At 45.5% G+C, this 15,479-nt stretch overlaps 1 protein-coding gene across 1 annotated transcript in view; it reads right to left on the reverse strand.

Moving 5' to 3' along the window:
* Nucleotides 1-15,479, reverse strand: part of LOC136658507 (tropomodulin-2-like) — a 37,073-nt gene that overhangs the window by 18,886 nt on the left and 2,708 nt on the right. The window contains exons 2-3 of the mRNA XM_066635127.1: nucleotides 7,056-7,248; nucleotides 3,873-4,029 (exon numbers count right to left, since the gene is read on the reverse strand). Coding sequence (XP_066491224.1) covers nucleotides 3,873-4,029; nucleotides 7,056-7,181 — 283 coding nt within the window. The 5' untranslated portion in view covers nucleotides 7,182-7,248. The remainder of the gene's footprint in view (nucleotides 1-3,872; nucleotides 4,030-7,055; nucleotides 7,249-15,479) is intronic.

Consider the following 15,479-nt stretch of genomic DNA (forward strand, 5'->3'; position numbering starts at 1 on the left):
CAATGTAATTTCTTACATGAAACTTCCCCTGCTGATTTCTGCAGCCTAAGCTACAGTTAAAGGCAAGAAAGTTAGGATGGAGTTTGTTTGTTTTGTTCTACTCTTTGGGCAGGAAAGGATAGAAAAATCAGTCCTTATGCTCAGTGTGAGCATGGCAGTGTTGGAAGAGAAATTAAGGGGTATCTACTAGTAATCTGCATTGGGATAACTACCGGTAATCTGCAATGGTCTAGCAAAGGCAACTACAAAACCATGATTATCAATGGGTCATTCCTGCAAATGGGGTCTAGAATTAAGATAGATCCCATACTTGGATAAATGAGTCCATTCCAGTTCTTATAATGGAACATTTTAAAGTCCCATTGATCTCAGTGGGAAAGACAGAAGTATATGAACTTAGGAGGGGGTCTTTCCCAGCCCTATCGATAAATATAAGAGATTAAACCTGGGACCTGCAATATGCAAAGCAGACACCCTGTCACTACGGTCTCCCAATGAGAGGGACAGAAACAAGCACTTAATTCTGCCACGCAAAGAATGTTTAAAACTGTGTTTAACTTTGGCTAGCTTGTGCCCTGAGCACATGACACCCCCTGCTACCAAAGGGCAATTAGAGGCTGCAATTCCACTCATATGAGCTAATAAACCCTATTGAACGTTTCCAAGGGAACAGGCAGAGAAATGTGCTGTAGGGCACGTTGCTTAAAAATATAACATTACCATGTAATGTTCCCTCAGGGTGAATTCAAAGGCAAGTCAAAAATCGAATTGAAAGCTTTGCAAAAGGCCCTGGAAATGTAACAACTGTGACTTATGAATGTGGGATTCTAGAAGTTCTGGGTGGGGGTGGGGGGAAATGTCCTAGTGGAAGGGAAAGGATGGCATGCAAAAGAATGCTGATTGCAGATGTTGCTTGTAGCTAGTTGTTGATGCAGCTCGAGTCTAGCAGCAAGCAGATCTCTCTCAGCAGGGATTACATCAGCTTAGATCAGTGTTTCCCAACCAGCGGTACAGGTACCACTCGTGGTACCTGGGCACCTGATGCCTGGCAGCGAGACCTGGAATGTGACCCAACAAACAGTAGTAGGAGGCACAGCTCGGCAGGCAGAGTTCCAAAGCACGCTTTTCCACACTCAAAAAAGCCCTCTGGTTCACCCTGAGCCTCTTACTGGTGACTGTCACATCTCATCTGGTCTCCCAACCCAGAAGTAAGTGGTGATGATGTCATTGCCAGTAACTTCTGGTGGTACTTCAGATAGGTGGACTGTGTGAAGTGGTACAGAAGAGGACAAACATTGAGAAACACTCGCTTAGATCCTTCCTCATGCATCAAATCTGCTTTTAATTTTATACAGGCTCAGGAAAATGCAAACACTCCGTCTTTAGTAGCTTGGTGTGGTTAAACTTTGGCCTGGTTCAGATGATCATCTCTGAACCTTAGATTATTGTGAACATGCCACTCATGCCCTCAACCTCCCCCGTCTTCTCCTACCCACGTGAGGAGGAAAGACTGAAAAGCTTCTGCTTTTGCTTTTGATTAAACCACAGTTTCCTATTACTTCTAATCCTGGGAAACTGTAGTTAATTCCAACTGTGGTTACCAAAACAAACAAGTTCAGATGTTCATCTGCGAGATGTTTCAGGGTGTAACTGCTTTCCTCCAGACTCTCATCCCTGAAGACTATAACCTGGTTCACACCATTTCCCACAAGCCTCTGCTTCCCTGCTTCCCTTTCAATGAACGTAAATGGCAAGAGAACCCTACACGGCTCAGTTCCAATGAAAATCAGGCTGTTAAACTTTCAAAATAATCATCCCACAGCTATTTACTTGACAGAGCCTGCCAAAATAAAGGCCGTGGTCAGAAACGCCAAACGGCTAGGATGTACAGCCAGCTACGCTCATGCCTGACCCTTATGCAATGATCAGGCTGTGCTGCCAACTCCAAAGCGGAAGGCTTATCTTGTAGAAGTGGGAGGCTTCCCACAGGGCTCATTTGTATAGCAAAAGGTTATCACAGCAAAAAGGGTTCTTTAAGGAGTCCAGTTTTGAGAGCCTGTCCTCAAGTACCCCAGTTCAAAAGAGGGAACAAACCAAGATGTGAAATATTTGGGAGCTTGAAAACAAGCTCCCCTAGTTCAGCTGGTTATAGTAGCCCTCTTCTCAGTGGTGTAGCAAGAGGGGGTGCAAACATTAAGTTTTGTAGGGAACCTCACTGCTCTGTGCAAACGCACCACCCCCATTATGCCCTAGCAGCCTGGAATGACTCCAAAGGGAAGGATCTACTTGCACAGTGGGGCTCCCTGCAAAACTGAGTGCTTTGCACCCTCTCTAGCTACACTACTGCCTCTTCTAAAGTCACTGTCCCCACATTCAGTGAACACAGGGACAGGAAAACAGAAGTGTGCCAACTATCCATCCCCTTATGCAGGCAAGCTCTGTAACTTCATCCCCTCCCACCAGCCCTGCTGCCACCTCCCACTTTGTGCATGTTCAGAACTTGTCTGGAACCCTCAGAAACCAAATGCACAAGGACTGGCAGGCTTGGCCAAGAAGCATGTCAGCAAGGGCATAGGAAGAGAGGTATCATTAGCAGAGTGTGGGAATACTGTTGCATCTTCAGATGTAGATGTGGAGGAGAGGGCCCTCTCAATTGTAGCTCAGTGCATATAGTGACATCTGCAGAGTGCACATTTCATTGGCTAACATACATATGTGGGTGGCGATAGGTAAGACTAGCAGATGAACAGACACACCCAGGAAAAGGCACGCTTTTCCCATATAAAAATGTGATCTATCAAGCCAAATGCAACCCACCGGCCATGTTTTGTGGCGTGTAAGGCAGTGGTTCCCAAATGTGAGCTGTGGCTCCCCGGAGAGCCATGGAAACCAGCCAGGGGAACTGTGGAATCCTCAGGAAAACCACCACTCTATGCAATGTATAGGATTGTAGCCTAATGGGGAGCCACAGCCAATGGCCCAGTAGGTCAAGGGGGCCACCAGCCAAAAAAGTTTGGAAATCACTGCTGTAAGGTGAGATAGCAATTCCTAAGGCTTAATCAGTAAATGGCTGTCCTTCCCTGTCTTGATAGCTCCAGGCAGGCAGCAGGGAGGTTTACCAAGCTCTTCTTGGGCAGCCATATAGCAGTGCATTTGTACAGCCCTGATCTTTCCAATAGCTCAGGGGTGCCCAAACCCCAGCCCTGGGGCCACTTGCGGCCCTCAAGGCCTCTCAATGCGGCCCTCAGGGAGCCCACAGTCTCCAATGAGACTCTGGCCCTCTGGAGATTTGTTGGAGCCCACACTGGCCCGACACAACTGCTCTCAGCGTGTGTGTGACTGTTTGACCTCTCGCGTGAGCTGTGGGATGAGGGCTCCCTCCGCTGCTTGCTGTTTCACATCTGTGATGCAGCAGCGGCAGCAAAGGAAAGGCCAGCCTTGCTTTGTGCAAGGACTTTTATAGGCCTTGAACTATTGCAAGACCTTCATTCATTAATATAAGTTCATCTTTAATATATTCATTTATGTAAACTTATGTAAATTTAGTCAAACTTTAAATGTAAATTAATGCTTTTTTTTCCCCTGGCCCCCAACACAGTGTCAGAGAGATGATGTGACCCTCCTGCCAAAAAGTTTGGATACCCCTGCAATAGCTCATCGTAGGTTTGGGGAAATGATTAACAAAATAGCTTTTGCTCTCTAGCAAAGACCACAAATAAAGCTGGCAATTTCTCTGAGTGGCCCTACTAAAGAATGGTGCCTGAAAGTTTGTCTTTTGGCACTGATCTTTTTTGGCCACACTGATTCTGGAAAGAGACCACACAGTTTGCATCACCTTCTCCGCCCTAACACTTCAGGAGGGACAAAATTACCTTTCTTCTCGCCGGTAAAAGGTACCACATCTTCCCTGTCTTGGTGCTCCAGGGCTTGCTTTTCCAAGTAGGTCAATAGTCGTTCTCTGTCAAAGGGTCCCGTGGCAGGTTTACTGGTCTGATCCTTTTGGCGGAAGCCTGCTGGCAGGAGAGCATTCTAACGAGGCAGAGGAGGAAATCAGAGGAGATTATCCAATAGGGTGCTGACCATTTCCCCCATGATCTATAACTTTATACCCAAGCACTTGTACACTTGGAAGCAGGACCAGCCCACCTATGAGGTCAGCTGAGGCAGTCGCCTCAGGCAGAAGATTAGCGGCCACCTCCATCTGCCCATTGCTCCTCCTTCTCCTCCCTGGATTGAAAAATGAAGAGGGAGATGAAGTATATGAAGTCTCCACTGCTCTAGCCCACCAGTCACCTCTCCTCCAAACTTCCTCTTTTCCTCCATCACTCTCTTCCTTTTCAAGGCAGGGGGTGGGACAAACAGAGGCTGGCACACCACCAGGTACTTGAGGGCAGCATTTGGCACACTACCTCAGGCACCAAGAGGTCTTCCAAGCAAGCCAGTCTTGCTTGGAAGCAAGCTGCTTATGAGTTTAAGGAACGAAGTGGCCTTGCTGAAGTTACCAGTCATCCACACATGCTGAAGTCCATACAGTATGGAGCTATATTGGGAGTCTCAGAGCCTCCGCTTCACATTCTTGGTGGCCACTGGAAAGAACATGAAAACTCACAACGTGATGGCTGAGGTGCAAATACTAGCCTCAATGCCACCAGCCATAAAGCACGGTGGGGCGGAGGTGGTACCTGTCCCAATATGTGGGGCAGAGGAGGTACCTCCAATGATACTGGTAGCCATTGCTCTACCCTTTTATCCTTTTATCAACAGAAGTTACTTCTGAGTCACTGGCTCAATCATGTCAAACTAGGTTTTGCACAAACTGCAGTCTGCAAACCTACTTCAAACCACGGTTTCCAATTATGGTTTGCTAGTTGATTGCAAACAAAGACTTGTCACTTGAAACTTCACACTAAATCAGGGGTGCCCAAACCCCGGCCCTGGGGCCACTTGCAACCCTTGAGAACTTCCAATCCGGCCCTCAGGGAGCCCCCAGTCTCCAATGAGCCTCTGGCCCTCTGGAGACTTGCTGGAGCCCACACTGGCCTGACACAACTGCTCTCAGTGTGACAGCAAACTCTTCGACCTCTCGTGTGACCTGTGGGACAAGGGTTCCCTCCATTGCTTGCTGTTTCATGTCTGTGATGCAGCAATGGCAGCAAAGGAAAGGCCGGCCCTGCTTTGTGCAAGGCCTTTTATAGTCCATGAGCTATTGCAAGACCTTCATTCATTCATATAAGTTCCATCTCTAATGTATTCATTTATGTAAATTTACTCAAATTTGAAACGTAAATTAACTCTTTTTTTCCTGGCCCCTGACACAGTGTCAGAGAGATGACGCGGCCCTCCTGCCAAAATGTTTGGACACCCCTGCACTAAGTCATAGTTAAGTTTCTTCAATCACGGGTTTGCATGATGTTTTAACTGAGCCACCGTTTTCTGAATGTGTTAATTTCAACAGGAGAAACAAACAGAAATCCAGCAGGCAGAACACATTTATTAATCCAAGTAGTATAAATCCCAACATGTTTTGAGCAATTAGCTTTTCATCAGGGGACTGTCTGAAAAAGATACGTGCAAAGTTATGATGAACAGCAGCATTAAAAATGATACTTTCTTCAAGCTTCACAGTGTTATTAGTGTTGTGATGTAAGGAAAGAAGTCTCTTGGATTCAGTTTACAGGTTTTTGTAGCTCACAGTCCATTTCTATTAGGCTCTACCTCTGCCAGAACACTAGTTATAGCAGTTACGGCTTTAAGGCAGTAATAAATGGCTCTCCGGAAGCATGTGGTCCTGTGTGTTTCTGGACCACTGCTGGAGAGGCTGTGGAGGCCCAGCATGCACCAGCAGGGAAAAGAGCACCCATCAATGAAGGTGAATCAACAGGAAGTGTGGAATGGGGCAGGGGGAGGGTGGATTAGGGATTGGGAGGTGTACTGGGAGCAGGATAGGGTGGCACTGGCATTCCTGGCAGTTCTGTCACCCAGGGGCTCTTCTGTCACCCAGGAGCCACGAACAAACATGCCGCACCCTGCCTCACCCAGAAGTAATTGCAGTGATGTGATAACGTCAACCACAATTACTTCCGGCACGATCAGAGCAGTCATGCACCACTTCGATCAGCTGTCCACTTAATGCTAAAGTTACGGGTAGCACTCAGATCGGCCACTCACATCTTTTGCTTTTAAAAAAAGTGGGAGGGAGAGTGGGCAGCTGATTGGACTTGCACACAACCCAGTATTTTTCACTTTTTTGGCAACATGAAAGATGTGGGCGCTCAATCTGATCACTGCCCACATCTTTAGCTTTGAAAAAAAGCAAAAATACAGGGTGGCCACAGGGGCAGCAGATGGTAGCTGTGCCCCCGTAGGCATGCCATCCGGGGCACTTGTCCCCCTTGATCTCCCCAGGCACACCAGTGGAGGGTGGCACACAGTGCAGGTGACTTCTGCCAGCCAACACACCTCCATTGTCTCCTTGGATTTGCATCAGCGAAATAGCTGGGACAGGTCTGAGGAGACCCATTGGCAATCGGGAGGCTTATGGAAAGGTAAAGGAAAAAAATTTCCCTTTCCCCTTCCAAGCCTCCCAAACTGCCCCCCCCCCAATAGCATGCAGCGCAACCTATTCGGAGGCAGCTGCATACTATGGTGGGGGAAAGGATAGGACTAGGCTCTCAGAAAATGTAAGCCTCTGAAGCCTCTATTTAATCATCAATGGCAGAGCATTTTATGGTAGCCAGTTCCTGAGACTGTAAATGCATGTATTTATTTGCCTAACTGTTTGACTCCTGTTTCTGACCAATGCAGGTCATATCAGAACAGAGCACAGGTGTAAACTTTTGGTTAGCAGTGCAACCACGAGCCTCATAAGGCAATATGTCTGAGTGACAAGGGAAGGGAGAACTCATCAACAATAGCCTTTCCCTGTCTCCCGTCCTTCTGATATCCACTGGCAAATTTTTACGGTATGTATTTGATTTGTGTAGCTTTGGGACTTATGCAAATTTTGGTAAGTGATCCTAAGGACTAGACACCCAATTTTCTTGTTTAGCACATACCTCTGGATCCAGGTCATCAAGAACACTTTCGAGCTGTTTCAATTCATCTTCGGAAAGCTTGCTGAGGATTTCATCTTCATTAATGTTCTTGTATTTCTCCAACTCTTTCCGGAATGGCACTGACATGGCTCCTTCTAAATTGCAGGCCTTGAAGTTTGCCAATCGACCATTCACAAATCAATCTTCCAAATCCCTGTTAAGAATGAGAACTGGTCAGTTCCCTCTCTGTTGTAATTTCTTTGAACTTACTTTGCACCTCAGTTCAGCCCTGGATGAGTCTTCAAAGGCAGAATCTTTGAAGGTAGGCAGATAAAAATTAGAAATGATCATGGTTTGGTGTCATCTAGAACCCTAAAAGTTGAACAGCAGAGACAACCACAGAATTAAATATTGATGAGTTACGAAATGGGAATGGTCAAATGTTTATTGCATAAACAAACCTAATGCAAGAAGGTTGTTGAAAATTATCATGCTACAAAGTCACAAAATGGCTGCATGAAAAACCCTGGTTAATTTGATTCCTGCTAAGTAACAACTAATTGAAGACCAAGTTAATGAACAGTGATGAATGAATGAATGAATGAATGAATGAAAGACAATGATTCTGTGGTGTGGCAAGTGCATCCTAACTAGCCTACTGAGAAGGACTCTGGTGCAGGAAGGATTAATTGGGAGGAGATAATTATCAGTGAAGAAGGGAATCACTGCCGCAGTACAGCATGGAGACAAGCTGGCAAGACTTAAGAATCTGAAGAGTAGCCACTGAACCAGGGTTATGCCTTCTGAAGCAGATGAACACATCTTCGGTCCATTGAATATTGTTGTATGCACCTTAACTTTTACTGGAATGTTGTAAGGCACAGAGAAGGCAGAAGTCTTGAACCTCTGTCTTTCAGTGAATATTCTCCAGTGCTTTACCTCCTGAGCCAAGCATACCCTGGCCCAATAACAACATAGGGAGATTAAGACTTCATGAACCAAGGATGCCCTTGAGTACATGGTGAACAGGGATTGGTGAACCATATGCTGAGGGTAGAACCAGGAAACATAGAGCTAGGTTTAACCTGGATGGGCATGGATGGGTACAACCTGGCATAATCTGGGGCTCATTGGCTTGTTGAACAACAGTACAAGTTACCTAAGGCTGCAGTCCTATACACACTTTCCTGGGAGCTGGTCTCATGGAGCACAATGGGACTTACTTCTCAGTAGACCACGTCACTCAGTAGACCACACTCAGCATAGGACCACACTGTAAGATAACACAGTTTTATTGACTGTGGTCTCATGGATCTCCATCTGGAGATCTCTATCTCCATGGATCTCCATCTGGTCTCACGGTCTCATGGAGCTGGTCTCATGGAGCACAATGAGACTTACTTCTCAGTAGACCACGTCACTCAGTAGATCACACTCAGCATAGGACCACGCTGTAAGATAAGACAGTTTTATTGACTGGACCAGTGTAATACTGGCCGATTGGCAACCTCAGTAAACCTTATTATAGGAAAAGTATTATGCAAAACAAGGAACCAAAGAGAATTAGTATAATCCCTTGCTAGCTTGTGCTGCTAAACACCAGCATTAGTTTTACAGAAGCTGACTTGATCCACATTAGAGTCAGCGCTACCCCTTTGATTCCTGGAGAATTTTTTTTAATTTAAAAGAGAAATATGCCAAAAATGTTATGTTCAAACTGCAGGCAGCCAAGTTAGAGATGGGCAAGAACATCTCTTGGACTGAGTCTTCAGGAGAACTTCTAAATGCTGTCATCCTTGAATAAATATCATTCAGTTGCTGGTGGGCTAGCCAGCAGAGGTCAAAGAAGATTGGAACGCCTTCAAGAAGATTAATGCTTTTTAGAACACTATTACAAGATTTACAAGTGTTCATGATATTTTAATAATGTCACCAGAACAGTCAAAGCAAACCTGAGGCAAACAGATAGGGGGTGAGGGAATTGACTGTTAGAAATGGTTGCGTCTTCAAGACTTTGGCCCAACTGAGAGGCAGTAGTTGAACAATGGTTAGGCCACTGGGGCTGTGCTTCAAACACCTGTATTCACTGTCTGATTCCCTCACATCCCGGTGCATAATTATAGTTTGCGGTAATGTCCAAATCAGGCTTGCGACACTGACTGCAAAACAGAACTGAAAACCACAATTTAATTTGAGTTGCAAAAAACATGCCCAATGGGGACATTCCAGCAAGCAATAGTGTGGTTGGTCTGTGGAACTCCTTGCCACAGCATATGGTGATGGCATCTGGCCTAGATGCCTTTAAAAGGGAATTGGGCAAATTTTCTGGAGGAAAAATCTATCATGGGTTACAAGCCATGATGTGTATGTGCAACCTCCTGATTTTAGAAATGGGTTATGTCAGAATGCCAGATGCAAGGAAGGAGACTAAGAAGAGACCAGGAAGAGACCAGGATGCAGGTCTCTCGTTATCTTCTGTGTTCCCTGGGGCATTTGGTGGGCCACTGTGAGATACAGGAAGCTGGACTAGATGGGCCTATGGCCTGATCCAGTGGGGCTGTTCTTATGTTCTTATTGTGAACCAGGAAATGGGGGGGGGGGATCAGAGCAGCCAAGGGAAGGAGGGAGAGAGAGAGTATATGGAACCAAGACACAGACCAATGGCGAAACCATCATCTGAACCAGGCCTCTGCCTTTATAAGAACATAAGAAGAGCCCTGCTGGATCAGTCCCAGGACCCATTTAGTCCTGCTTCCTGTATCTCACAGTGGCCCATCAGATGGCTCAGGAAGCTCACAAGACCACAAGATTCTTGCATCTCACTGCCACTTTCCTTCATCTGGCATTCTATTTACCCTCACACTCCCCAATGAAGACATCAGACTGCGGCTTCGGTTTCATTGGGCCATTTTATTAAGCACAAATGACCAATTTTTAAAACATGAAACCTACTGAACACAATGTCCCTCCCTTGCCAGTCTGGTGTAGGCAAAAAAACTGCCATCCACAGCCAATTCAGATGAAAGAAGAACATTCCTACCTGGCCCTCACGATGAGCAACCAGCTAATCTCAGACTGTACATACCTAGTCTGAGATAACTAGCCTTTTTGTTAGTTATTCTAATAAGCAGCTAATGAAATGCCTGTTGTGAGAGACATGGTGGGTGTGGAGAGAGGGACTATGTGCAGCTGTGATCTTGGTGGTATAATGTGCCCCTGTGCATCACAATGCTGGATGCATAGAGGCACATTGTGCCACTCTGTGGAGTGTCTTGCCAGTGGAGCTCATTGTCTTTCTTAGGGCACAATCCTAACCCACTTTCCAACACTGGCATAGCTGTGTTAGTGGGGCACGTGCTGCATCCTGCAGTTGGGGGGCAGTCTTGGAGCCCTCCTCAAGGTATTTGAATGTTTGTCCCCTAACCTCGAAATTGCATTATCCTTATGTCGGTGCTGGAAAATGGGTTAGGATTGCGCCCTTAGTGGGAGACAGTATGCAGCTCATACTACATAGGCAGACCCTTAACAGCCCCTTTCTTTAACCAAGCAGGTATTCACAAATCCATTCTTCTGCGGCAAATGCCCCAAGTCCTCTTGCAAGCATACCACTTGCACCTGGAAGCCTAACCTCCACTGCTGTTTTTGGGAAGGTAACAAATACGTAGTAGGAGATCTTCAAAGAACAGGGGACTCTCCCTTTTTCTTACCTTCCTTCATAAGCCAGTGTGTCAAAGAGGAACTCACTTCTCACTCAAACCCTCTGAGTCTGCTACTCAATAAAGAAGACAGGAAGGGGTTCAGTGGCAACCACAAGTAACAAGTGGCTAGTATTATTCCCTATGATAAAAGTCTGAATTTGAAGACAGCTTGCTAAAAAAAATGCATGCCCTTCAGTGAATCTGATAGTCCAGGGAGTTACAAGAACTGAGATTGTGACTCTTTCAAGGACAGGTGGATGCTCTGAAGAATTTACGTGTCTGGGGTAACACATTCAACTCTACCCACTCCAAACAACACCTTGAAATTATCCAGATATGCAGTACTGACCTAAAAAAAGCACAAAAGGTACCATCCATCAGAAAGTTCTTGCAAACTCCATTGTAGTGAAGCACCCATTAATTTCAATGGGGCATACAGAGAATAATTTCTTGATGGATTGTGCCCCAAGTCCCTCTCTCCATCCCACCAACAAATTAAACACGAATATTTACTGAAACAGTAAATATCTTGTATTTTTGCATTCAGGATGGTGCAGCGTTGGCTTGATTTATGACTAGCTGTACACAGACTGAGTAAGGTATTCATTTGATGGATAACTTCTAAATCCAAACCCTGCAGCAGCAGGACCATATTTTTTGGGAAGAAAAGGTAGGGTTCTTGATTGATGCTTCTGGTGAACAGAGGCTTGAAATTTCCACTGGCTTGTTGGAAACTTGCTTCAGAAAACGTCTTTCTCCTTTGAGAAAGGATGTGTTTAATTGGCCTCTTGAGCTCCATATTAAACTTTGATGCAGACTAAGTTATAATACTATAAGAAAGGGAGAAAACCTTCTCTCTAGCCACTTGATACAAATTGTAAGGTGTGTGGGGTGTGTGGACTTCCAGGCCAGTCCAGCAGTCTGAGTATCTCATCAAAGAAGCCATACAGACACTCTTGTCTTGCTTAAGCTCTGGACCATCCACTCGGTACTTGACCCCAGCCTGGTACAGACTACATCTTCACCTCTGGCTGCCCCCCTGGTGTTTCCTTACTGCCCATTCTGGCTCAAGTCCAGATGTGATACAGATTTGTTCCAGGGAACTCTGTTCCATTGTCACAAAGAACTCCGGCCAGTAGCACAGTCGGGCACAGGATTGAGTTATTAGGCTGCAGTTCTACACATGCTATCCAAGGAGTAGGTTCCATTGCACTTAATGGGACTTACTTCTTAGACATGCATAGGCATGGGCTGATGGTGTATTTTGAGGGAGCATGATTTAAATGCAAGGGCACTTATCCATACACACAAAAAATCAGAATTTGGAAACACACTAGGGCATTGTCAAGTGTTGTTATGCACTCTCCCAAATAACTATTTCTGTTGAAAAAGAATCCTTGTTTCAAGCAGTTACTAAATTCATGGTTAACCAAGGTCACAATCGTGCAATCATGCCTTGAGAATCCTGCAGGGAGGTTCCCACAATGCTCTCTAGGACATTCTTTTTCCTATATTCCATGGGAACGCTGACCAGTTACATTGAAAGAGTGACATCTGCACACAATCTTAAAAAAACAGCTAATGGCAGAGATAATTCACAAAATTTCTAGTTTCTCTAGTCTAGTGGGCACAGACAGGGGAAGCCACTTCTCTGGCCCTTCTTCATTCTTCCAGGTCTATAAATACTGGCTATCTTGTTTGCAATCAGTAATGAGTGGTAGGGAACAGTAATGATAGGTGTCGATGGATAATGATAAGGTTTTAATTTTGCCTCTGCTCTTGCAGGAAAGGCGGCAATTAATGTCACACAAGAAGCTGAGAATATCTAGATGACTGAAATGAAGGCAATTCCTCATTTCAGAAAGCACACCCACCGTTTATTTATATCCACCATTCACATCATCCTGTGCTTTTCTCCAAAGTTCTCAGAACAGCATTTTAGCCTCACAATCCCTAGTTGTCATATACAGAGTCAGACCAATGATCTGTTTAGTCCTTACCTCCAACTGTCTCTATTGGCCAGAACACACAAAGCTGCTCTATGTATGCACTGCTGAAACAGAGATGCTTGCGTTGGCACGGTCATGTCATGAGAATGGATGATGGCCAGATCCCAAAGGATCTCCTCTATGGAGAACTTGTGCAAGGAAAGCGCCCTACAGGTAGACCACAGCTGCGATACAAGGACATCTGCAAGAGGGATCTGAAGGCCTTAGGAGTGGACCTCAACAAGTGGGAAACCCTGGCCTCTGAGCGGCCCGCTTGGAGGCAGGCTGTGCAGCATGGCCTTTCCCGGTTTGAAGAGACACTTGGCCAACAGTCTGAGGCTAAGAGGCAAAGAAGGAAGGCCCATAGCCAGGGAGACAGACCAGGGACAGACTGCACTTGCTCCCAGTGTGGAAGGGATTGTCACTCCCGAATTGGCCTTTTCAGCCACACTAGATGCTGTTCCAGAACCACCTTTCAGAGCGCGATACCAGAGCCTTTCGAGACTGAAGGTTGCCAACATGATGATGCTCTATATGGGGTCAGATAATTCGTTCATCCAGTTCAACATTGTCTCCACTGACTGTCAGAGCTCTCCAGGGCTTGTGGCGAGGAGCGAGAATCTTTCTTTGCCCAACCAGGAGATGCCAGGGATTGAACCTGGGGACCTTCTGCATGCAAAGCAGGTGCCAGAAAAACAATGCCCCTGTTTTGTTTCTTTTAGGGAGATGGGGAGGACCTCTTTTTAAAAACGTGTTAGCATGGGCTCTGCAAGCATCAGATTTCTTCTGGTTTCCCACTCACTCAAAAGTCTCCAGGAGTCTAAAATCAGTAGGACATACTTCTGTGTAAACACAGATAGGCATCAATGTGGCTATGTTACAGAAAAGGCTATGTTGGGGCATGCATGCCCCCCCCCAAATGCCTGCAGGGCTAGGAAGCAGGAGCCATCACTTCTGCCTCCATTATCAGAGAACACCACAACGCAATTAATGAACACTGCCACCTACAGAAGGGCATTCTCAGCTTTCTATCTGGAGCAGTGGTTCTCACACGTTTAGCACCGGGACCCACTTTTTAGGATGAGAATCTGTCCGGGCTCACCGGAAGTGACGTCATGACCAGAAATGACATCATCAAGCAGGAAAATTTGTAACAAACCTAGACTGCAATTCTACCCACACTTACCCAGGAGTAAGTCCCATTGCATTGTTAAAAGCATATACCGTATTTTTCGCTCCATAAGACGCACTTCCCCCCCAAAAAAAAGTGGGGGGAAAAGTGTGTGCGTCTTATGGAGCGAATATTGCAAAAAAGAGTGCATGTTGGGGACCTTAATGAAGGGGGGATCTTCATGCCAGTTTATGATCCCATTCACCCTAATAAAGGGAGGGATCTTCATGCCAGTTTATGATCCCATTCACCCTAAGAAGGGGGAGATGGTTCAAATGTTATTCTGTTATAGTTTATTAAATATTTTATTACACTATTTGGTTCACAATATTTTTTTTCCCTGTTTTCCTCCTCTAAAAAGTAGGTGCTTCTTATGGTCAGGTGTGTCTTATGGAGCAAAAAATACGGTACATATTAGCCTGTTCAAAGTACAGGTCTGTTACATTTCCCCAAATGCAGACACATACCATGGGAGCATGAAGTCTAATATATTAAAAATAAAATATTGAACCCATTGAATATGATGGGGACCCATTGAAATGAATGGGGCCCATTGAAATGAATGGGGACCCACCTGAAATGGTCTCGCGATCCACCTAGTGGGTCCCAACCCACAGTTTGGGAAACACTGATCTAAAGTATATGACGACAATCCAATATTGTCAAGCCATAGACAATCAATGGACAATATCTGATCATTCAGATTACCAGCAACCTAACCCTAAACAAAAGCAGGGTGGAAAACTAGGCATGAATTTTTACATGAGCTCCAATCTGAGATTGGATATACATATACTATACACTGCTTTTGGAGGCAAGTTCCTCGTTCATCAAAAGCATGAAGTCCATTTTCATTTTCAATCTTTGGGGATTAAGATGCTTTAATGTCACTCATTTTATCCTATAAGCAACAACCAGAAAATCCCACTTACAGGCACTTTTAGGCATCTTCATATATGCTGAACAAATACTTCATCATCACAGCTGATGTCCTTAAAAAAGTGGTGCTTTTCCTACTGCATGCATCATCATCTAGCGCAGGGTGCCCAAACCCCGACCCTGGAGCCACTTGCAGCCCTCGAGGACTCCCAATACAGCCCTCAGTGAGACCCCAGTCTCCAATGAGCCTCTTGCCCTCTGGCAACTTGCTGGAGCCTGCACTGGCTCGATGCAACTGCTCTCAGCGTGATGGTGACTGTTTGACCTCTTGCATGAGCTGTGGGATGAGGGCTCCCTCCACGGTTTGCTGTTTCACATCTGTGATGCAGTAGCGGCAGCAAAGAAAAGGCCAGCCTTGCTTTGTTCAAGGCCTTTTATAGGCCTTGAGCTATTGCAAGACCTTCATTCATTCAAATAAGTCCTACCTCTAGTATATTAATTTATGTAAATTTATTCAAATTTTTAAATGTAAATTAAACACAGTGTCAGAGAGACAATGTGGCCCTCCTGCCAAAAACTTAGGACAGCCCTGATTCAGTCCACGGAGAGGTCATTTCCACCTGTGCAAATCTACCACTCTGCATGTAGCAACAGATTAGGGAAGCACAGGACATTGCCTCCAACTTCATCATTGGTCCATCTACCTCTG

Source organism: Tiliqua scincoides, chromosome 8 (genome assembly GCF_035046505.1).
Source record: "Tiliqua scincoides isolate rTilSci1 chromosome 8, rTilSci1.hap2, whole genome shotgun sequence".
Classification (NCBI taxonomy): domain Eukaryota; kingdom Metazoa; phylum Chordata; class Lepidosauria; order Squamata; family Scincidae; genus Tiliqua; species Tiliqua scincoides.